The sequence below is a fragment of the Hetaerina americana genome, unplaced genomic scaffold, assembly GCF_022747635.1.
Source record: "Hetaerina americana unplaced genomic scaffold, ioHetAmer1.1.p SCAF_300, whole genome shotgun sequence".
NCBI lineage: Eukaryota > Metazoa > Arthropoda > Insecta > Odonata > Calopterygidae > Hetaerina > Hetaerina americana.
In genome coordinates, this window is record NW_027286876.1 from 93,209 (window position 1) to 117,210 (window position 24,002).

Sequence of the window (24,002 nt, forward strand, 5' to 3'; positions counted from 1 at the left end):
ACCCCACATACCACACCTTTGAAAACAGCTGATTCTTATAGATCAACGATACACTTGTAAGGCACACTTAGTATGACACTATACACCCTACATCATGGTAGATTATTTATCAGCTCCACAAACTCCCTACCCCACTTTCTTCTGTTCCATATTTCCAATCATTCCCTCCCATTGGTCACCAACGCCGCCAACACTCCATTCTCTCAGCAAGCCTCTTCTCTCACTGGTATATTTCTCCCTACAAGGTTCCCTCTCCTCCACTTCATTTGCTTTCATTTCAATCCTTTTAGCCAATTTTATTCCTTAAAAATGGTACTTTAGCATGGACTAAATTTTAACTTTTTTTTCATTTTGTCAAATTTCTTCAGGGTCCCATTTCCTCCTCATATTACCCTTGATAACAATGACTACCCACCACGAGATCCCAGGGTCAATCAACCAGAAGGATTCTTTAAAACATCTGTAAAATACCTGCTGTTCATTATTTTATCTACCCTACAAAATATTGATGTATTTATCAGTTGATTATATCTAAAATGCAAACCATTTGAATCCCAAAATATCAGAAGTATAAGCATAACCTTATGTACAGTAAACTTTTGATAATATCAAGAGTGCTAATGAATGCACAACGAAGCACGGATATTAAAAAAACTTGGATAACCAAAATAAACGCAGAAAATATGGTTGTGTGATATATAAATGGATATATACAGGGTAACTCTCCTTTTTCATTGATTGTGATCAATAAATCGAGTTTTTTAGTAATGGAATGAACATTTCCTTTGCTTTTTAGCCATTTTTATAAAATTGTAATTCTAATAGTTTCACAAAAGCACAGAACTATCTGATCAAGTGAAGAGCAAAACGTATTTTTCTCATTAAGCTAAACCAATCACGTAGCCAGGGAAAAACAAATGAGTGGCAAAGGACGAATATTAACAAAGAGCTGCCGATATGGATTCATATTCGTCAAATAATAGACCAATTAAAATTTTGCAGTATGAGCAGTTAATGACTTATTTGTGGCAGAGTAAAGCTATGTATTCGCTCTTGTCTCATTGGAGAATATGGAATTTCAGGGCTATAAATTTGAAAGAAATGAAATTGGGAAGGTATGGATTGTAAAAAAATTTTAAATTAAAACAGTAAGTACTAATGATAACTTCTTTTTTTGTGGAATTAAAATTTTTTAAGAATTTGTTACAAAAAAGTACGTCAAAATTTCCAATAATTTAATTTTCTGGACAATTGTACTTTTATTAAAATTTTGCAGTTCAGGGAAAAGAAAGAGAATAGCATGGGTAATCCACAAAACAGATAATCAATGATTGCCCAGCTCCAATCATATTAGTAAATTTTACAGGCTCATATGACTGAACGCTTCAGCATAAGATTGTTCACACCGTTAAAATGAATAGCATATCTATGCACTAATACTCTGTGGCTATACCACATATATCTGACATGGTCAGCAAATAACTTTATCTTGATGGTTTTCCTTTCTATGGCCCAAGATAAGGGCAGCATTATGATTTAATAGTATCATACTGCATTAATCAGCTCTATTAAAATATTTTCTGCGCATCCAAAAGGCAAAATGAAGTAACAGGCATGGTGAGATTCATCTCTTCCAACAGCCTATTCTTAAATACCGAGTTGAATACAAATCTCATTTCTTCCGGGTGGAGGAATCACACTTTGCCAAAGTACGATGTAATTGCCCTTATAAATGATGTCTTACTCTCACGCCCTACGGAGAATTCCACTCTCATTTAATTATTGGGTCTTCTGTTTGCGAGCACCTCCACCCATGGATCACACCACTTTCAAAATTCAAAAAACACTAATGAAACTATTGATGCACCTTGCTCGACCCCTTCCTATTTAAAATACTTGATCTGCTTCCCGTTTCTTTCTTTACATGCATCTGCCTACTACATGTAAAAACAATGAGACTGAATGTCAAAAACTTTGAGTATCACGAATTTATAAACTAGGCACAAAAATAATATACCTAGGTCTGTTGCACAATCATTCTATAGCAATGGGACCAATCCCATGAATTTAGTACTTAACAAGTTAGACAATGAATTCAACAGAATAAAAAGTTACACAACTCTTCAAAATAAAAGTATTACAATTTTTACAGTCCTCACCCACTATTATATTCTATCCATTATTTCTGGGAGAAATGATTTTTTCTAACGGATGCGCCTATTTTCATTGATTTGGCATGCATCTTCTATTTATGTTTACCGTTTCAATGTTGTTTTTATGCTTCAATTGAATTTGACCCGACACAAATATGCTACATTATGCATGTATCATAGATATAATCCCTGGAAAAACAAATATCAATATTATGGAGGATGAGCTCTTTCCAACAATAGATTTTCAGTGGTGACCACGTCAATAATAGCCTTAAAAAATACTAAATATTCATATAACAATTACAATTCTGTTAATTTTTTTAGCAGTATAAGTCAAATGTTGTAGAGAATATAAATATTTAATCCATTATCCACATTTTGTGTGAATCCCTAGGTTTAGAACTCCATTTTTTCATATTTAAATGAGAAAGGGGATCGAGATGGTGCGGGGGCTAACGTACTGGCTTCCCATCTAGAGGGCCCGGGTTCAAATCCCCAAATATTTTTCAGAGGTATCTTGATCCCTACTTGAGGTGCTTTGCGGAGGGCACTTTGAGTGAGTACGCCATCCGTCGGATGGGACGTTAAGCTGTGGACCCCTTGGCGCCTTGTGTAAAGAGTAGGCTAATGCCGACACCGGGTTTCTCTCCCCCCTCCATCCTTTCCAGTCCATCCCTTATGGTAAAAAAGACCTCAGCAGTCGGTCGCCTCCCATCAATACTACTACTTAAATGAGAAAAATTAAATACGACTGCATGGAAATTTGTAACAGTTTTCATAAAAATAATTCTCCAATCTCCTGCTCTGTTTACATTGTTTTTGTGGCACTACCACAAACACAGGCTGAAAAAAGGCCAAAGTGATCACTTTTGGAGGATGGATTTTGGCCAAAATCTATTTCATTCATCTACTGTGAATAAATAAAGATTTTAAATATAAAATTCTACATTGCTCAGGTAAATAACTTCTAAGGTATTTTACAAATAAAAAAATCACATACACACAGACATCATTTGGAAAATGAAAATGTGTTCCGGGAACCTCAAAACAAGTATTTCTGTTGAAATACCAAAGCCATATTTTTTCATGAAAACAATATCTTCCCCTATCAGACGAATGGAGAAAATAATGAATGATTAGAGGACAAAATGATTTGGGAAACACACATTATAAATAGGGTAAAATGAAATAAAAGGAATTACCATTTCTATTTTGGTGATTATATCCCCAGGATCAAATGATATCTCATCTTCTGCCGCTGAAAAGTGCCAAAGATAAAATTCCACATTATGTACTGTTTAGGTGTGCAAATATAAAAAAATGTGCCCTGAAAAAGTCTCAACGATAATAATTTGAGAACATTTCAAAATATGCCTACCAAATTATTATTTGCACATGACATAAAAAAGCATCAGAATAGAAAGAGAATGCTATAAATGGAAGCAACTAACGTATCCATTTTGAGTTTCTAATGGCATATCAATGAAAAACAATGCACAATAATTCAAGCTATGTTAAAAAGAAACATACGTAACTAGTTTCCCCACCAGTTAAAGCACAGAGTAGCATTTGCTTAATTTTGGATACCCTATTTTTCAAACAATATTATCATCATCATCAATCATTACAAGAGGGATTTATATTGCTTAAAAATTGAAACTAATGACTGAATCTTCGATCAGGGAGACGACAGCATCCCTCTAAATTCTAATTACCCCCAGCAATTAATGCAATCTCACCAGCTTGGTAATCATAAAGGGCCATGGCAGTGTACTGAGGCCCAAAATCTTCTTCCACGTATTCTTCTTCGGTCTGAGCAGAAGGATCAGCCTCTGTGTCAGCATCGGGGACATTTTCATAAATAACCGCTGGGACTGCTTCGACAGAGTCCTCAGGACTTTTGCACGATTGAGGAGCTTCTTCAACTGCACTTTCCTTAACCTTGCTTTCTTCACCAACTACAACTCTTTCCGAGGCCTTAGTAAGAGACAAAATTTTAAGAAGCGTCAGGAACTTATCCTCCTCCAGGGACTCATTGATCCTCCTTCAAATTGAATCTAAAATAGAATCAGCGGCCTTGTTCCAAAGTCAAATCAAAGCTACGGAGTTAGGTAAATGTTCAGTTACTAGAGCACATGAATTTAAGCATAATTTTTAATTATTATTCATTTGAATAACATTCTCAATTATCCAATGCATAATACCAGAAAATAAATTTAATCAGATGAGAATTTTAAGAAAGTTATAGATTTCACTGAAGTACACAGTGTAAATTAAATAGACACTCAATAGTTAATACAGTATGTAAAAGTTAAGGACATATTTAAAAACCTTTGTTGAAACATTACCTATCCTTTTATGCATGTATGTATGTATTATAACAGCATACATTGATCTTTTGAGTTTAAATCAAAGTTTCTGCAACGTGATTGGAAATAATAAAACAAGTGTCCATGAGTATTTGCCCCGGCTGAGTTTACTCCCTCCAATGGACAGAGTTTGTGGCTTGGACAGCACTAACCACACCAAGCTGCTACAAAAGTGTTATGTTGTTCCACTAAAAGATGGAACAACATATCACTTTGGCAACCCATGGCATGCGCTTGGCAAGCCTGAAATCTGACTTACACAGAAAATAGGCAATGTGGAGAAAAGGAGAAGGTTGCTGGGAGAATTACAAAGATAGCACGACAAGCAAACGCAGGGGATACTGAGATTCAAGGAGATGTTGAACACTAAAAATAGAGAGGAGAATGCCTGGTGGGAAGGGAAACCAGTATTTCTCTCTCTAACCTCTTGAAAATATCACCTACAAAGCATTCCAAGTAGTCCTAGCCTATTGGAAACCCTTCAGCATATAATCAAACAAAACTTCACTCTTTTCAAAACAATTTAAAATATTTCATTATATTTTTATTATTTTTTTCTTTATTTTTATTTAATCCCAAACATAAGGTCTCCTATATTTTTTAGAAACAAAAAATCTGTTCATTATTTATAATATTTACATAATTTTAAAGACTGAACATCTGTCTATTTTTCAACATAATTGCCATTTTGGTCGATAGATTTTTATAAATGCTGGGGCAGTTTTTGTATGCCCATGTCATAGCAGCCTTGTCATTCAGGAAGCACTGAACCTTATTTTTAACCTCATCATTGTCACTGAAGCGCCTTCCCGTCAAATGTTCTTTCAACTTGGGGACAGCAGTCTGCTCCAGTATTTCTCTCTATTCCATTTCCTAAACCATCTTCCCTGTTCTACATTTTTGAATGAGACACTCAACTTCATTATTACTAAATTCTGATCAGAGTCCACATCCGCTCCTGGGAAACAGATTGATCACGCTATTCTGAAATATGTGCCTAACCATGATATAGTCAAACTGATACCTCCCTGAATCCCCAGGCATTTTCCATGAACACCAATGCCTTTTGTGTTGTCCAAACCGAGTGTTGGTGATGATTAACCCACGTCTCCAGCAGAACTCTTTTCATTTCTCCCCACGGTCATTTCTTATGCCTAAACCGTAGTTCCTAACCTCCTCACCACCTCTTCCTTTGCCTACCATCGTATTCAAAGCCCCCATCACTATCAAATGCTTCCCTCCAGGAATAATTGCAATCATTTCCTCCAACTTATCTTAGAGCGTATATAGAATAATTTTTATCAAATTGAGAGCAACTTTATTACAATGCTTTACTTACTAAATTAGTTTTCCACACCAGAGAAATTTTTGACCCAGATACAATTTTTGTATGCTGTTGTGTGTTAAAATTATGAGTAATGGTTAATAAAAAAGAGAGATGTAAATGGAAGCAGATGAGCTCACCTTCAGCTTCACTTCAGCGGCACTGGGCAGGGCGACGCCGTGGATGGAGGTTCGTATCTTTGGGTGTTCGTCCTCCTGCACGCCTTCACCAGGTCCCTCCTCCTCCCCCTTCTCCTTCTTCGCCTCTTCCGCCGCCTTCAGCCGGCTCTGCCGCGCCTCCTCCTCCTTCTTCTGCCGCAGCCTCTCCTCTTCCTCCTGCTGCTTCCGCCTCCTCCTCTCCTCCTCCACCGCCGCATTCCCCCCCTGCGCACCTGACGACCTCGACATTGACTCAAACTTCGCCCTCAGATTCGATGGCTTGGCTCCAGCTGCACAGTGAAAGCAATGAATCAACAAACAAACTGAGAAGAGCAATTTCAAGAGAAAAGACAACTGAATAACCACCAACGTAATTCGTTACAGCAACCCTTGCCAATACCCAACTATACTACCTTGATCAAAAATTTCCCGGAATTTATTCAGAAAATTAAAAATACAAGTTTATTCATCTAAATCTATATTGTCCCCTTCAAAGTAATCCCCATCGACTGCAACACACTTATGCCAGCGCTTGATCCAATCCTCGAAACATTTTTTATATTCGGTTTTCGGTATGTCCATCAGTGCTTCCTGCGATTTTTCCATTACTTCCTCTCGGCTGCTAAAACGCGTTCCCCGTAATGGTTTTTTAACTCGATTGAATAGAAAGAAGTCACAGGGAGCCAAATCAGGTGAATTCGGTGGCTGTTGGATGGTATTTGTTGCATTTTTCGTCAAAAAATTACGAATAATGATAGCACTGTGCGACGGTGCGTTATAATGGTGCAAAATCCACGAGTTTTCTGCCCACATTTCTCGTCTCTTTCGGCGAATTGCTTCACGCAAACGTCTCATAACGCCCAAATAATACTCTTTGTTTACTGTCTGGCCTTCTGGCAAAAATTCATGATGCACTACACCGTTGTAATCCATGAAAACCGTCAGCATTGCCTTCTTTTTTGACTGAAAACGACGTGGTTTTTTTGGTCTCGGCTCATTTGGTGAACGCCATTCACTTGCCTGATGTCTGGATTGCGTGTCGTACTCATAAACCCACGTCTCGTCTCCAGTAATGATCCTTTTGATGAATGTGGGATCGGATTCAGCCTCGCAAATCATGTCTTTTGCGACGTCAACACGGTCTCTTTTTTGCATGAAATTGAGGTCTTTTGGCACCAACTTTGCTGCTACACGAAGGAAACCCAAATCATTAACCACAATGTCTTGGGCGGATCCATAGGCAATGTTCAAGTCCTCCGCTATTTCTCTGATGGTTAATTTGCGGTTATTGACCAACATTTCTTTTACTTTATCAATTTTTTCACCGACTTTCGATGTCGATGGTCTGCCACTGCGTTCATCATCTTCGATTGACTCACGACCACTTCTGAACCGCTCGTGCCACTGGTAAACGACCGTTTTTTTTAGAGAATCGTTGCCGAAACACTTTTCCAACATTTCCAACGTCCGTGCGCCACTAAATCCGTTTTTTACGCAAAATTTAATACAAGTTCATTGTTGCAAATTTAAATCCATTTCTGAAATTGTAAAAAATCGCCAACACACACAGAGATAGATGTACTCTTGGCTACGTAACTTTTGCAAATGTCAAGTTATGACACTAAGATTTAAAGGGAATATCAACAACAGATGTACCAATTTAACAATAAAAACAGAACTCAAATCGGAACGATGGGAGCGCCACACGATGGTTATTCCGGGAACTTTTTGATCAAGGTAGTATGGGGGCAGAGGTTCGGATGATGCAAAATCTGGATTAGCAATGGATTTGACATATTCAACCTCTCTTGGAATTTGCACCACTATTTGTGTGTGTGTGTAAATGAGAAGGACTTCAAAAGACTTAATAATATGAATAGGAAGCCTCAACGGCCTGAGAATTGGTGTTCTAAAGCCCTTGGGAGGGAGAGTGTCAAACGGTTGATTTCAAGAGGCTGTTTATTGGCCCAACTAGGAGAAACAAGGATGGAGCACACAACGCACTTCAGGCATCTTGACTCTATCACTATGAATCGACTCGCAACTTCACTGAGCATCTGCATCTCAAGGATGACACAGCAGGGATTTTACAATATGGAAACTGCAAAAGGAGAAGAGGAGTGAAGAAATAAACGCCCGCAAGCAGACGGAAATTGTCACCCAATACAGAGACAAATAGAGGGCATTGCGCAATGGATTTGTTGTTGAAAACCTGTCACCCTTCTTTTCCTGCAGCATCCTCCAAGCCAAAACTGCTGCACCACCCTACTCACACCTTACCCCCCCAAGGGGTCAAGACCACTCCGCTGTCCACACCCCCCCCCCCCAGTCCCATCAGCCCCCATTTCTAAGCACACTGTTGCACTGAGTGAACTCAACCCACCCCTCCATCCTTTCCTTCTCCCCCTCTCAAGGGCTCCACGAATGGCCATTTCTAACAACTCTTGCACATGAATATGATACTGTGCAGTGAAAGAGAATGCACCCATTGAAGTGGGGAAATTATGAATAGATATTTTTATATCAAATTCATCAAGTCATGCCTAATGTTATTCAGTTTAACTGAAATGTGTCACTTTTAAAATAAATTCTGAATTTACCAAGTAGTTTCATCTTTTCATGTTAAGATGGAATTACACAAGGCCAAGGGTTTTATAGTCAACTTTACTTTGTATATTCATTTTTAAATTCCATAATTTTAAACATGCATATAATACGTATACATATTACCAATATCAAGACTGGGTTTCTCATATGTGGTTCCAACTTTTTCTGGTGTGTCATCAAAACCATGGGCAGACTTGTCAACTCGGTCACTCTGAACTCCATACACTCCACCGAAGCCCTAATGGAAAATCATCAATCATTATGGACCTAAATATATAACTGATAGCAGTACATTTCCACTGAATAAAATTTATTTTACAACCGGGTTTTGATGTATTGGATAATCATCATCACCTGATGATCATGCCAAAACCTGGTCGTAAAATACATTTTATCCAGTAGAAGAGTGATATTATGTTCAATTTCCACCACATCACGCCTGGCACAACTCAACTATGGACTAATTTAAGAATAATTTACATGTATCACCACAATCACTGCGGTTTTGAACTAAACAGCAGAAACTATTTTTTCCCTACACTATTGCATAGAAAAGCACCATGTTTAATACTTAGGTAAATTAGTGAAATAATGGACTTCAAATAAATAAGGCATCTTTCCACATCAGGTGAAATATTGGAATTAAAAAAACATAAATTTGTGTAAAATATTGAAGTAGCACAAAATACTATCATACAAATTAAAATTTTAGCCCTCTCATAAAACATGCAAAATTGACTGATGGCGAGTAATGATTTTTTATGAACGGGTGGAATTGATTGCAAGCCGTCTCCAGGTGTGATGCATATGGCTAAACAAATCCTTAATCGCTGCAGACATTAATGTGATCCTTCACGCTTTCCAATTGCACTGCTTCATCTCCCAGGACCCACTCTTAGCCGACATTCCAACCTCCTCACACTCCCCATCCTTCCTCTCATGTCCCTTTACCCCTCCAACACACACAAATGCATTGAATCAATTATACCTTCAAATCTATGTCCAGATTGGCTTAGTATCTGCTCTAAGTGGTAGTAGAGACTCCATATTCTCAACCTCGCCTCAAAATAAAGACGACTCTCTATCTACCAAAGTTCCTCTGTATTTAATCTTCTTAAGATGAGTAAACTAATGGAGCAATCTTCAATTACTGCTTTTGTCAACACTCTGTGGACTTACAAAGTAGTATTGTACAGCTTGAAGCATTTTTAAAGAGCTACGAGTTCGTAATAGTCATACCTTTTCAATTTGACAGGTGACAAAACAACTGCAAAGTCCCCAGTGAATTGAGCCAGCAATTATTAAGAGTAAGATTTAATAGGTAGGTTGCAAATGGCCAATAATTAATTCAGACGATTTATAATAACCTTAAGGTTTCAAATGATTCAACACATATCATAACTAGGACTATCATACATCATATCCTGGAACTTGATCATATCCCTTCGTAATATAGGTAGCTAATGGGTGAATAATACCTAACTCCATATGTTTTTCTCTTTCATCGTAACAAGATTGTGTCATACTAAAATGCAGTCCCCATTTCCTGTATAACACCTACTGCAATGCTCAAACTCCAACCAGATGCTCTAGAATCCATTAGTTACAAGCTCCTTTACCACAGCCACCTCAAAATCAATTGCCTGCCTCCCAACGAGAAAATTCCTTCCCACTAAAAAGCTTCAGCTTGTTTACCCATTTTCACCTTGTTATCCCATACCCTGATTTCACATTTACACACCTATTGCAGTGCCTGAGTATGCAGTGACCAACTAAGATAAATGCAGCAATGGAAACGACCGTATTAATTATGAAATATTTTAAGTTCTATAGCTTACAATTCCTTTTTTAAATTTCACATAATGCTGGCAAATGGTCCCTTGGTATTTTAACTGGAGCCTCACAACTGCACACATTGTTATATTTTACCCATAAACGTATGAAAAAATAAAAATCCTTGAATTTTCTAAACCATAGTACATAAGAAAACATTCATTCCATACTCTCCTCACCTCATTGCTTACCAACTTGAAAAGAGTGAAATGCTCCCACACAAAAAGCCACAGAGCATTAAACATTTGCCAACCTTTTTGTGATCCGTTTGGCTTTCGTGCTTGTGCAAGGGGTCGTGGTGGTCCCAGCCAACAGCAGATTTATCCTGACGGTCAGCTTGTAAACCAAATTTTCCTCCAAAACCAACAGTGTAGTCTTTAAAACAACAAACATGAGCAACAAATTATGTTCATGCAAGAGCATAAGTTTTTACACAAAAAGTGAACTTAAATTACATAAACATTAAGAACTAACCAATGATAAAAGTCATCAGTGGCTGTCATCAATTGTGGAGTATTTCAGGCAGTGGCTTATCACAGCGCTAATGTGGTCAATACGTTCCAATATTATATTTGAACAGTGAACTTGACAGAGCAGATAATCACTTATATATCAAAAAAATTAGTTTTTTGAATGTTATTTTGAATGTTGATTTAATGTGGTAGCATTGGCAGTATCTCATTGCCGTAATGCTGTTGACTTAAAGCAGCTTGTCTTCCACAGTAGCTACATTAAAATGAGGATAATTATTGCCAAAAATACATCAATGACACTCTGTGTTCTTTTTGCTTTTTTTGTTTTCTGGGAGTAACACCTAAAAACTAACTTATTACAAACATTAAACATTACTGATTCACTTGGAATATACATGTAAATTCATTGAAGCTAATCATGGCTAAAATTAAGAAAATTATCTCCAACAGTATGATGATGATGCCATAAAACCCTATTTAATTACAGGCTTGATCTGATATACTTTCTTTAACTTCAACATTAGCTAAAATATAAATATGAAACAGCTACAACTACAGATCTACATACAACCATATTCTTCAAAATCTCGAAAAAAATTACATCAAACCACACAAATCTAACAACTGCAAACACTAATATATAACACTATCTGGTAATAACAAACTGTTGAACATACAGAATGCATATGATAGCATGCAATTCTACTACTTTTAATTAATACTCAACCATTTAGGTCTCCCTAACATTATCACACATCATGTAAGTACCTGTCTCCATGGCACAAATTCAAATAAATAGAAATATAATTAAAAGTCAAAATTTATTCACGTACAATTTTAAACAATGGTACTTGAAATACTCACTGATTGGGCATACACTATTTTCCTTCAGGGCTAAAGATCCTAAACAACTACGGACAAGCTGAGTAATATTGAAATAATAACAATTCAGTTGAATAGTCATTTGTCTGTCTGTCTTCTGCTTAACTATTCACTCGCAAATTTTAAAAAACATGGCGTAAACAACAGGTTGCATTCCCTACCCAAGCCACATGGCCATTTCACCTCAAACCCAAAATACCATTCCAGTCATACATACCATAATTATTGATTAGTGTAATTTTGCCCTGATTTGTGCCCTGATGTAACTTAAGCATTCCAACAGTTTGCATTAAATAATGGAACAATTGTATCATCTTATCTCATATTATCTCTGGACTTCATTTAGAAACAGCCTGAATATTGTCCAATTAGCACATATTTTAATCCTGCACCATTGAATATCTTGTACTAGTGACTCAGCCACTGCAACAAGGGTTCTCCAGTCTAGCATTATTCAAGCCTGCAGCACAGGAAGATCAAATGAACTCAGTGGCATTACATTAACAGTTATGGAGGCTCCTTTTTAATTCTGAGGCAAATGATTGTGTCATGATTAGCTCCCTAAAATGCAACACTGAACTGAGTGTTGTTAGTCACCATGGCACTCACTGCATCCCGTCATCTGACTTGCTGTGAGCAGTCTACCTGCTCAGAGTGATAGCCTCCAGATAGTCAGAGCCTTTTAATAACAATGTATTTCCAAACAATTACATACTGCCCTTTTGCATACATCAGATTGCATTCATCAGATCATGGGCATTAGATTATATATCAAACTAACCAAAAGTATCAAGGATACAAAGGGAACTGCTGCATTCAGGCATAAATTAAAAAGATATCTACAGCTCAATATGTTCTACTTGGTTGACGAATATCTAAACAATATTCCCAACCAGTAGGTTCATACTTTTAGTTTCTAGCAATGGTCATGGTCTGATTCATGTTAATGATCAATGATTTTTCTGAATTTGATATTGCATGTGCATGTTACAGCCAATGTTCATGGGTTTGTACCAAACATTTATGTAACTATGAGCATCATTTCTTTTATGTATCTTAATTGGGCCTGTGTCTTTGCTCCTCTTTGACGTGCCTTATATCATGTACATACACCACCCACCTGGTATTTTTGTATTGTGATCTCTGGGCAAATAAAAAGTAATGATAATAATACATACATCTTCTATCATATTTCTCTTCATTGCTACAGTTTTGTTCTTTCCTTGGAGCCCATAATTGGTGTAAAGTCACCATAAATGTGCCAAAATCACTATGCTAAACTAACTCAAATTATTATTCATGAAAATAGTAATGGGAACATAAATATACAAGTACAGAAACTTGCTATATGTGTCCAAATGCATATCAATTTTTAAATTTTTTCTTGCAGTCTTTTCATTATTTTTCCATTGTATTTTTAACCAGCCCTCCTGCACTGCCAGTAGTGTATTTAGATCAGTAATTAAGAATGTTAAGGATAGTTGGCAAAGAAACTCTTAATGGAACACTTAACAATCAGATACACAGCTTTAGTTCACTTCATTACATAGATATAGCTACATAATGATCGATAAAACTTTCTAGTAATTGCATTAGCCATATAATTATTTAATATTATTCATTTATATCGTTCCTCTTTTTCATTGAACAAACCATTATGCAGAACAAAATCCGAGTATTTCTACCAGATGTTTTGGATCATTTCAAATTTAAAAGAACTGCAAGGGTTTAGTTAGAGATTATAGAGAAATTAGTTAGGCAGCAACAAATAGGAACTTCAAATAATCACATTCGATACAGTGTGGCTTGTAGAAGAAGACTGATTCTATCTAATGATCCAAAATAAAGAGATTAGATATGCTGAAAATTTTTCTTGCAGCATTTGAAACCTTCTGATACACTTAATTCTGCTGAGTATAAAGTAAGTATACGGCATTAATTATTGCTCTTTCGGACAATTACATTATATGTACAGATTTGAAATAAGAGGCACATCAGTTACTGAGATTAAGACAAAGAGCATGTGAAAGCTGGCAATGAAGGAAAATGACCACAGGTAACCTGGCAGCCACACCCTTCATCAAGCAGTATTTAGACAATGAACTCTCACATCAAAAAGTGACTACGTTACTTTTTGATGCCACTAAGCCTTGTGATGCTTCTGTTTATACACAAATGGCAGTCATTTGAAAACTGAAGACCCACCATAACACAGTTTAGTAAAAGCTAGAAGCTAGTGTGCAGTTGTTGGGTTATGTCCTTGAAGGTATGCGGACTGGTTGCTGTAGTGGGTTTTCGGTTTCCATTTGACTGCCCCCCATGGCTTAAGGTGAAGCTTTTCCCAATTATATGCTTGAAATAGACGTAAATGTTGCATTTTTTGTATTATTTACAAGCGGTTGAGCATGAAAGGAAATGGAGTGAACAGCATTTTTCCACTGCAGCTATCAATCAACTACATATATCCACATTTTTAATATCAATATACAGAAACAAACACACACACACAAACATATATATACATATTTCTAAAAATATATATATAATCAGATGAAATGTATATGTATATATATATATATATATATATATATATATATATATATATATATATATATATATATATATATATATATATAAACATATATATACATATATATACATATATATGTATATATATATATATATACATATATATATACTCATATATACAGAAACAGATATAAGGAAAAGGGATAGGAACACATATAAAGGACGAACACAATAAAGGTGGGGAAGGCGGAACCTTTATTGTGTTCGTCCTTTATATGTGTTCCTATCCCTTTTCCTTATATCTGTTTCTGTATATATGAGTATTTATTCGCCGTTTGGCGGGATTTCGTGTTTGAATGTATATATATATATATATATATATATATATATATATATATATATATATATATATATATATATATATATATATGTATGTATAAATACATTTCATCTTTCGCTTCGGGCTTTTGGCCTTCTCCAAGAACTCAAACATTTTACCGTGTCAGAGTCCTTTTAATTGTTACTATTTTATTTGTGTTCTATTGTGTGTATATATATATTATATATATAATATATATATATAATATATATTATATATATATTATATATATATATAATATATATATATATATAATATATATTATATATATATTATATATATATTATATATATATGTATGTGTGTGCTTGCCTTGCCTGCCTGAATGATTCACTAGGGTATAAAGCATTTTAAAGATACAAGGTCCATAAAATGCTTAAATGATGATGCAATTTTAAATTGATATACTCTATATTGAACAGCCATAAGTAAAACGAGTGGAAAGATATTAAAACTAAGTAAAGTGTGAAATTTTTTTAATTATCATACAACATGTCCAAAGTGCAAGTCATCATAAAATATATGACATCATGATGATGACATTTAAATGTTGAAAGACATAGTCTACCGGTAAAAAATGCAACAATTTACTTGGCTCTAATTATGCTCCCAAACAACTGGAATTTAACCGAGCTTTCACAGTCAAATTTATCAAAAGTACAAACATTGTTATTTGGAAATGCACACATTAGGGCAGCCATTAGGATAAATGGGAACACTAGGGTAGCCACTTAAAAGTGTACTTCTGCATACCTTTCTGTGAAGCATGCTTCTCGATCTTCTCTACATGGTCCCAACCCACAGCAGAGTTATCCTGGCGGTCTGATTGTACCCCATATCGACCCCCAAACCCTTTGGAGTAGTCTGATGAGACAAGCATGAAGAAGGCATCATGAATTCATTGGACTATTTTAACAAAACACCATGGCTGCTAAACATCAGGCCAAAATGATTGGAGAGAACTTTAATAAAATGATTGTTAAATATTAAATGTTTGTACCACTTCGACAACACAATATGTAACTATGTATAGATGAACAAATATTCAATATGCACTTGGGGATTAATACTTGCACAATTTCTAAGCAAATGTACAATTAAGGCAGCATTAAACAAGCAAACATTCCTTAAGCTACTTGGCATGCCTATGCATCAATTTAGCTAAAAACACTTCCCCAAAGGTTTGTGATGCACACAAAATTGATGCATTCACATTCTGGTTTCACTCTTTCTGTTCTGGTTTCTACAAACACACTTCTTCTACAGTCAATTCATGAGGTTATACCTGTAAAACAGCTCCACAGCAAAGTCAATTTCTACCTTCCAATCAGTCACACTTTCTACCACAAGTACACACCAATCTACCTACCAGTCAAATTCCAACCTCATTTGACATATAAGAAGAACATTCCACCAAAGAGGTGAAAATGAGATTTTACATTCAAACAGTTAAATCATTCACAAAAAATGAATGCAATAATACAGCATAATTATCAGTAAGATTAATGCCTTTCCAAGGCTATATCAATATAAACTGGCATATCTGAGCATAAAAACAATTTTAATGATTAGGTGTTATGCAAGTAGTCACATCACACTAAACGTTTTTACAATGCTTTAAATTGTTATGCTGACCTCTCTCTCATATCTCAGCTTGAAGATCAATTAAACCTTGGTTACATTAATAACAGGCCAATATTCAGCTCAGAGTTTTTAGCAGTAAAACAGTTTCTTATTATCCATTACACGTTTCGACCAAAATAAAAAAATGGAAAATTGTATTCTAAATGCCATTTTTTCATAAAACAAATATTTACGATGCAAAAACTCTGAGGGATGCAAGTAGGTCAGAATAGATATATGTTCTAATAGGAGTTACAATTTACAAAGAGCAATGCAGTAGTCAGTCACAGAACTTAAGCAAATACTACTGATAATTTTTGTTGTCTCAGGCGTAACTTTGTGGAATTTGCATAACATATTGAAATGTAATGAAATAATTGACTTTGTAATTCCACACACTTTATTTAAACTCCCCACTCCTAGACCTACCACTCTTCTAAATCAAAAATGTAATTCTCTTTTCTTCCCAGCTACATTGTAACCTTTTTACCCCTCCGACCTCCCTCTCTGACCAACCCCCCCCTCCTATGATCAGAAGGTATATATAGCCAGCGTGCTTCTATGAGGACCACCTGATGATGACGTTCAACGTCGAAACCTGGGTCGTGTGTTTTTAAATAAAGTGTGTGGAATTACAAAGTCAATTATTTCATTACATTTCAACTACTGATAATACCTGAACTCAAGTAAGTACGTTGATGACCTCTCAAAAACACTTAATTTACATATTTCTTCACTTGATATGAACAAGAAAAGCACACATGCATATAACAACACTTCAACTCAGGCATCCGAAATGAAAATATTTTGCTGCAAATGCTGGTGGCCTTGTAATATTTTCATCTACCATTGCACATATTAAGTGAAATAAGAGAATTATTTTGCTAAATAATGCTATTGTTTAACGTTGCTATTTATTCTATGAATCAATGTAAAAGAGAAATAAACTGTGAGATAAAAAGCGACATTTTAATACTTACTGACAACCATTTCTAAGATTCTATGGGCCCCTTTGGGAAAAAGGGGCCTTATATTTCAATGCCAGTTTTAAAAAACCTACTGCTACACAGCCTTACATTTATTATTTCATTTTTGACAAAATATCAGTTGAAATTTCGATTGAGTCTACTAAAAATAAAATAAAATAATGTGATTCATTAGTGTAAAACAGGAAAATTACACATTCAATGCTTACACTGCCCTCCTAATATTTTTCCATGCACTTTCAATGTTTTGTGAATATGAGAATGACATACATATTTCATGTTAATCTGGTCACATCCAAAAGAGTACTAAAAATCAAAATTTCTCACATTTATTTACTATAAACAATCACTTTTAAGCTGATCAACTCCAAGTCAATCCCGACATTTCTCAAGGAACGAGAGCAGAAACACCAGAATCTTACACTTCCACTTCTCCCACACTATGCAAATTCTCATCTTTTCTCATACTTCAGCTTTCTCAGTATAAATTTGTTCAAGGATGGATCATCTATGGAAAAATTATTCCACTTTTACCCATATATTTGCACACAAAAACTGCATCCCACTCTTTAGTTTTGATTCAGAATTTTCACAAGTAATCTCATAAAATGTGATTCTGCTCTTTCCTGATGAAAAAATAATGCAATGAAAAAAATATGCACAAATAACTGAATGGCATCCCTATTTAAATACTAAATCAACTTAGAATTCATTTAAAACTATCGATCATTACAAATGTAGACATATTGAATCATGTAAGGCATGGATTCTGACACTCAAATACATTTGAGTTCTGGCCTTGTCCATCAGTATTTATCCTTAGCACCATTAATAATTCCTTTGAAATTCATTTCCACGAAAGGAAAACTATCCAGAAACACCAGCTGTAACCAATCATGGTGATTTGGAACTATATCAAATAAGGTAGTAACAAAAAGGAAGCAATTGAAACACAAAGCTTAAGCAATATTTTTCTAACACATGTCTTTGTCCAAGACATTATGAAATAGCTCCCCACTCCACAACGACGCTCTTTAATAATTTGTTTACAAAGAGGGAAAAATGATCAGAAGCAGCTGAGGCCAGCAAGTGACACTTGATTCCCTTGGCACAGCAAATTAGAGGTGCTCCACGAGAAGGAAAGTCCGAGCAAGAGATTAGCTTTGAACATGCTGACACAAACACCTTTCAAAATGCAATTGTGATTCTAGACTCAATGCACGAGCGGATGTTTCTACATAATTGAAATAATGTTTACTTGTTTTTATAAGAGCAAAGGTGGTGAATTAGGCTTCTGGCATATATATTATGGTGCTAGCACTACACAACAAGGGACTGAAGGGGATATTTATTGATTGCACGACAATCAGTTGAGAGCAGAAGATGAATTTTAGAAGGTGCAGTGACGACAATCACAGAGAAAGCAAAGACAACACACAAGGATGAGCAGTGAGTTAGAGCTAGGTGCCTACATACCCGATTTGTACGAGGGCGGTTCAATAAGTACCTGTGTTAGAAATGAAGAAACCATTTCTTCAAAAACATTTTTTTTTTATTTTCAACATAGTCCTCTTTTAGAAAGATACACTTCTCCCAACGTTCCGGCCATTTTTTTAACCCCTTCAAAAAATAGAATTTGTCTAACTCTCCAGCATACGACCCTGTCTCGGCGAAAACTTCCCTGCTTGAGCTAAATTTTTTTCCCACGAGCCATTTCTTCATGTTGGGGAATAAGAAAAAGTCACAGGGAGCCAGATCGGGTGAATATGGGGGGTGCGGCAGCAATTCATAACGTAGTTCATGCAGTTTGGTGGCGACAACTCCAGATGAATGTGCTGGTGCATTATCGTGGTGAAAGAGCACCTTCTTTTTTGCCAAATGCGGCCGTGTCTCCTTCAATTTTTTGTCAAAGCGGTTCAATAACTCACTGCAGTATTTCCCAGTGATCGTTTTTCCTTTTTCAAAAAAATCAATGAGGGTGATGCCATTTGCCTCCCATAAAACTGTTGCCACGATCTTTCCGGCCGATCGGACCATCTTCGCCTTCTTTGGGGCAGATTCACCGGGAGAAATCCATTGTTTTGATTGTTTCTCAGTTTCTGGTGTGCAATAATGAATCCAGGTTTCATCAACAGTGATAACTTGATGCAAAAACACCTTCGAATATTGCTTAAATTGCTGCAAACAGTGCTTCGAAGTTGACAGCCGGATCAACTTGTTGTCCACTGAGAGCAATCGCGGCACCCATTGGGCCGACAATTTTTTCATTGCCAACTTATCACGCAAAATATTAATTGCCGTTCCGGTCAACACACATACAGCCTCATCTACTTCACACACTTTTGTTCGTCGATCAGCGAGAATCATGTCGTGGACTTTTTGAATGATTTCCTTGGTAACCACGTCTGCTGGGTGTCCTGGTCGCTTCTCATCAAAAACAGATGTTTGCCCATGCTTAAATTCGTTGAACCAATATCTAACTGTGGTCATAGATGGCGAAGTGTCCCCATAAACAGCATCCAACTTTGCTTTTATCTCCTTGAATTTCTTCCCATCCAAAAACAAAAAGCGAATTACCAAACGATACTGCTCTTTTTCCATCTTAGCAAAAATCACGAAACACGTCTTACTCAAATAGCTGCCAAATCCAAACTAACCTTTAAATCAGTCTGAAATTTGTTTCACCATCGTTTGATAGATGGCAGCACACAATGATAACATTAACTTTCCTCAGGAATGCCCTTTGTTGTCAAACACAGGTACATATTGAACCGCCCTCGTAATATACTAGACTCAGTAGCCTAAAAATGGTCAAGCTTGTCCATCATTGAACTATGAATGTTACAGTCAACGAAGCACAAGAAGTAACGAAATAAAGCTTGTTACGTGTGAAACATTTACCCACTGGGCAAAAAAATGCTAACTTTGGAAACCTATTTTAGTTTAAGGAGAAGTCAGCTTAAAATTGATCATTTATATGATGATAAATGTGAAATGCAGTGAAACTGGTCACTTGGTGGGAAGAGCATGCATTCCAAGACCCAAAACTAAATATTTTAAGCTCCAGCATCATTCGTCAATACTTCACTTCAACACTTCATTTCTACGCTTAGTTCATTAAGTAGAACCTTAATATATATTGTGTGTCACTCAGTACTTCAAATTTCATTATTTGCGTGCATAGTTACCAGTTCATAGATCAACACACAGAAAGAATAAAACAAAACAATGGCGATTCAAAACCATTTGAATTATCAGCCAAGTATTCCTAAATTTTGACACATTTTAACCCTTTCGGGGCCACTGATTTTTCAGTGGGCACTCCAAGAAGTGGCATTGGTCTTTTCAGAATATTATACCACTTTTTCTTTAATTCACTAATTGCTTCTTATTACCCTTTTTAATTCATTTAAACTGCTTTAGAATACTCCTTTCTTAATGTATAATAATAAAAATATTACTTCTCTCTCTCTTCACTAAAGAAATCTAGAAATATAATCAACTTTTTCACACTTATTTGATAGCTACAAAATATCATTCTTCTTCTATATAATGATTTTAGAGAAGCCTAGGAAATTTAATAAGTTTATAATCAATTCTTCCTTAATTTTTTAAAATCTGAATTACATGAAATTCAGGCGAGCTCATGAAAATGGTTGGTCTTGTGATAGTTGAAAGTTTACCCACAAATGAGAAGAGTACATATGGTATATAATACCAAGAATTTAAGCTGTTATTACTTAGAAAAAAAATCAATGGTGCCTTATTCCATTACAATAGTTTTGCAAGTCACTTCTTTTACATGAAATCACAAATTACAAAAATATTCACATACGTGATAACACATGCAAATTCCATGCAGACCTTTTTCATATTTCACATTTCTAAATCTGTGGAGAGGGTGAAATCTCTCTCTCCTGCTCCATACCACACTAACTTTTACCTTCCACCCCCGGATTTCCCTTGCCCCGTACATTGTTGGCGATACCATCTTCATATTTGATGGACCAGAATTGTTCTTTCGTGTAAAACCATTCACCCTGCCCACAATCTTTTATTTATACCATAAACTGAGCCCTTAATTTTTTTCCAGGAGTAATGACTGTCAATTATATATGCATCCAGAACCACTCTAGAAATTACACTGAAGACTGCTTCCTTAAGTCTTTCAGTGACTTCCACCAAAATAAATGAACATATGCCAGCATACGAGAAGATACCGTATCCATACCAACTGTGCACCAATTGTAGTGCTTAATGATTGGCGACTTTTTTGGAATTTCTTGACCCCTCGGAAAGACTTCACTAGCATTTTGACTACTGAGTTAATGGCTAGCGCAATGTAACTGGATTGTTTTTTGACTTATTTTGCCAGGTGCTAAAGAATAGGTATCCCTTTCCAATTACATCACAACATACCTGTTCAAAATGCGCACTTTTTACACAAATTATGAACTAAATCTATGCAACTGAAAAGACTGTCACCAACAATGAAATCCTTTCAGGAAATAATTATCAGAATTCAACCAGAAACCGTGGTTGGAAATAAAGTTTTAACTGTGGAAAATTGCAATGAAGTTTTTATCGAAACCATGGTCGGAAATAAAGTTTTAACTGTGGAAAATTGCAACGAAGTTTTTATTACCAGAATTCAATTCATTGCTTCCAATGACGTGACATAAACCATTTTATTTTTAACTGTTTCTTGATAGGTGAGGCATATAATGTAGCCATATTCAGTCTGTGTCCATCAAAAATCAACCTTAAGCTACATTTACATGCATCCATTTCTGCATCGCTACCAAAACTACTTTTCATGCCTGTGTCTTCATGTTAGCTGGAAACAAAAGACAGAGCGATGACCCATGCAGTGCGTTTTGATGACAGGTGAACAAATGGCAGATGATGAGCACCGGTTTTTGCTCACCACTGCATCTGTAGCACTGCAAGAGCTGAGAATGGGTGATTTCTGCAACATTACAATATGAGGCAGTGAGGCAGACTTTGATACCCCTTTTAAAGTTGTGCTTGTTTGGCAAATATCATAATAGCTGAGTAGTCTTCTAGCACTCATCAAAGCTTAGATACTGATGAAGAGTACAGTGGTAGAGTAAAAAAAACAGCAATATCAGTGATTTGAATGAATTTAACACGGCAATTGTATTTCTTACGATCAGGTAAACCTGCTTGTAGACATCAAAACTAGGTGCAAGTTCATCTTTAGTTTTTCATGGGATGAGAATAAATGTAAATAAAACAAAGATTATGAAGTTTTCTAGGATGAGGAATGCTAAGGCAAACAATAAAATTAGAGGGCAAAAACTAGAGAACCGGTAGAACAATTTACGTATATTGGAAGTGTTTTGGGCCAAAATGGTCAAAGTAGTAGGGTTATGAGAATAAGAGTTGCATTAGGCAAAAAAGTTTTCACAAGGAGAGGAGAATTGTTGACAGGGACATTGAGTAAGGATGTTAAGAAAAGGTTCGTTAAAACTTTGATATGGAGCATAGTTATGCACGATATGGGAATATGGCCACTGAAGCAAGATGATAGGCGTAGATTGGTGGCTTTTGAAACGTTGGGTGTGGAGAAGGGTTACAGCAAAAACTTTATAACTTGATGACAGCCGACCAGTTGGCAACAATTTATCTCATTAGAGGCAAGAAAGCAGAGATGATGTTTAGTAACCTGATGTTGAATCTGAAAAATCAAGGGATAATGTTCTCTGCACGACAGTGAATAAAGTGACATGTTTCAAAGCAGCTGAAAGAAAAGGACCAGCTAAAAATAATAACTCTGAGATAGATAATAAACAACAAAGATGTTAGAAGAAAGTCTTTTGGTTCTAGACTACCATTCAAAGTACTTTCTTAAGTGTCAATTAGGAAGGTTTTGTAAGGACCTTATATCCCACTTGAAACACTCAGTCGGACATACAGAATGTTATTTAACAAAACAGTTGCTTAATCCAGTTTTCAGCCTAAATTATAGAATAGCATAGTAAACAAGAGGGCATTCTTGAATTATTTCAAATCAATTCCTTACAGAAGGAGATTATAATGGCTTTGACAGGTCCCCTCAAAGATGACAATATTTCATTCATTTGATTGTCATTGGCACTTCAAGGTCATACAGCAAATGATACTATATCTTCATGTGGCACTCAAATGGCTAAGAATACGAACCAAAAGCAGTGAGAGATTGCCTCTTTGATCCTTACTTCAACTGTACAACTACCACTTAAAGCTTCAAATACTTCAGAATGGTAGGAAGAAATAAGAGATGATACATGACAGAAAGCATACAGGTAACTCCATTAAGGATTCCTTGCCTGGGGCCTCAGTACTCATTTCAGAAAGCACTGAAATCTTCAAGCATTGCATGGCAATCAAAACAAAGAGGCCAGCATAAAAGCAACAGTAAATGAATGGGCAATGCTACAGCAAATGGGCATAAGGAGCTACATTATCATACACAGGAAAAGGTACTTCCTTGTCAAATAAAGAAAAATGTTTACAGCCAAATTACTTCAGAATGCAGTCATTATTAAAAGGTCAGGTTTTCACTGTACTTTTTCTTTTTACCTTATGGCTTCTAAAATGAAACACATTATCCATTCAAATTCCCTGATTGAAAGCAGCATTTATGCAGCATTACAATTTCATTTCACGACTATGCATACATAG

At 35.9% G+C, this 24,002-nt stretch overlaps 1 protein-coding gene across 5 annotated transcripts in view; it reads right to left on the reverse strand.

Annotated features, from left to right (window-relative positions):
* LOC139691216 (src substrate cortactin-like) overlaps positions 1 to 24,002 on the reverse strand; it is a 45,533-nt gene that overhangs the window by 11,132 nt on the left and 10,399 nt on the right. For 4 of the 5 annotated variants that reach the window (XR_011701574.1, XR_011701573.1, XM_071588956.1 and 1 more), the window contains exons 6-11: positions 15,460 to 15,570; positions 10,698 to 10,819; positions 8,735 to 8,849; positions 5,987 to 6,294; positions 3,893 to 4,130; positions 3,356 to 3,411 (exon numbers count right to left, since the gene is read on the reverse strand). Coding sequence is in view for 3 of the 5 variants with exons in the window: in XM_071588956.1 (XP_071445057.1) it covers positions 3,356 to 3,411; positions 3,893 to 4,130; positions 5,987 to 6,294; positions 8,735 to 8,849; positions 10,698 to 10,819; positions 15,460 to 15,570 (950 nt within the window). In the remaining 2 variants the exon portion in view is untranslated. The remainder of the gene's footprint in view (positions 1 to 3,355; positions 3,412 to 3,892; positions 4,131 to 5,986; positions 6,295 to 8,734; positions 8,850 to 10,697; positions 10,820 to 15,459; positions 15,571 to 24,002) is intronic. The other variant, XM_071588959.1, reaches the window with a different exon arrangement.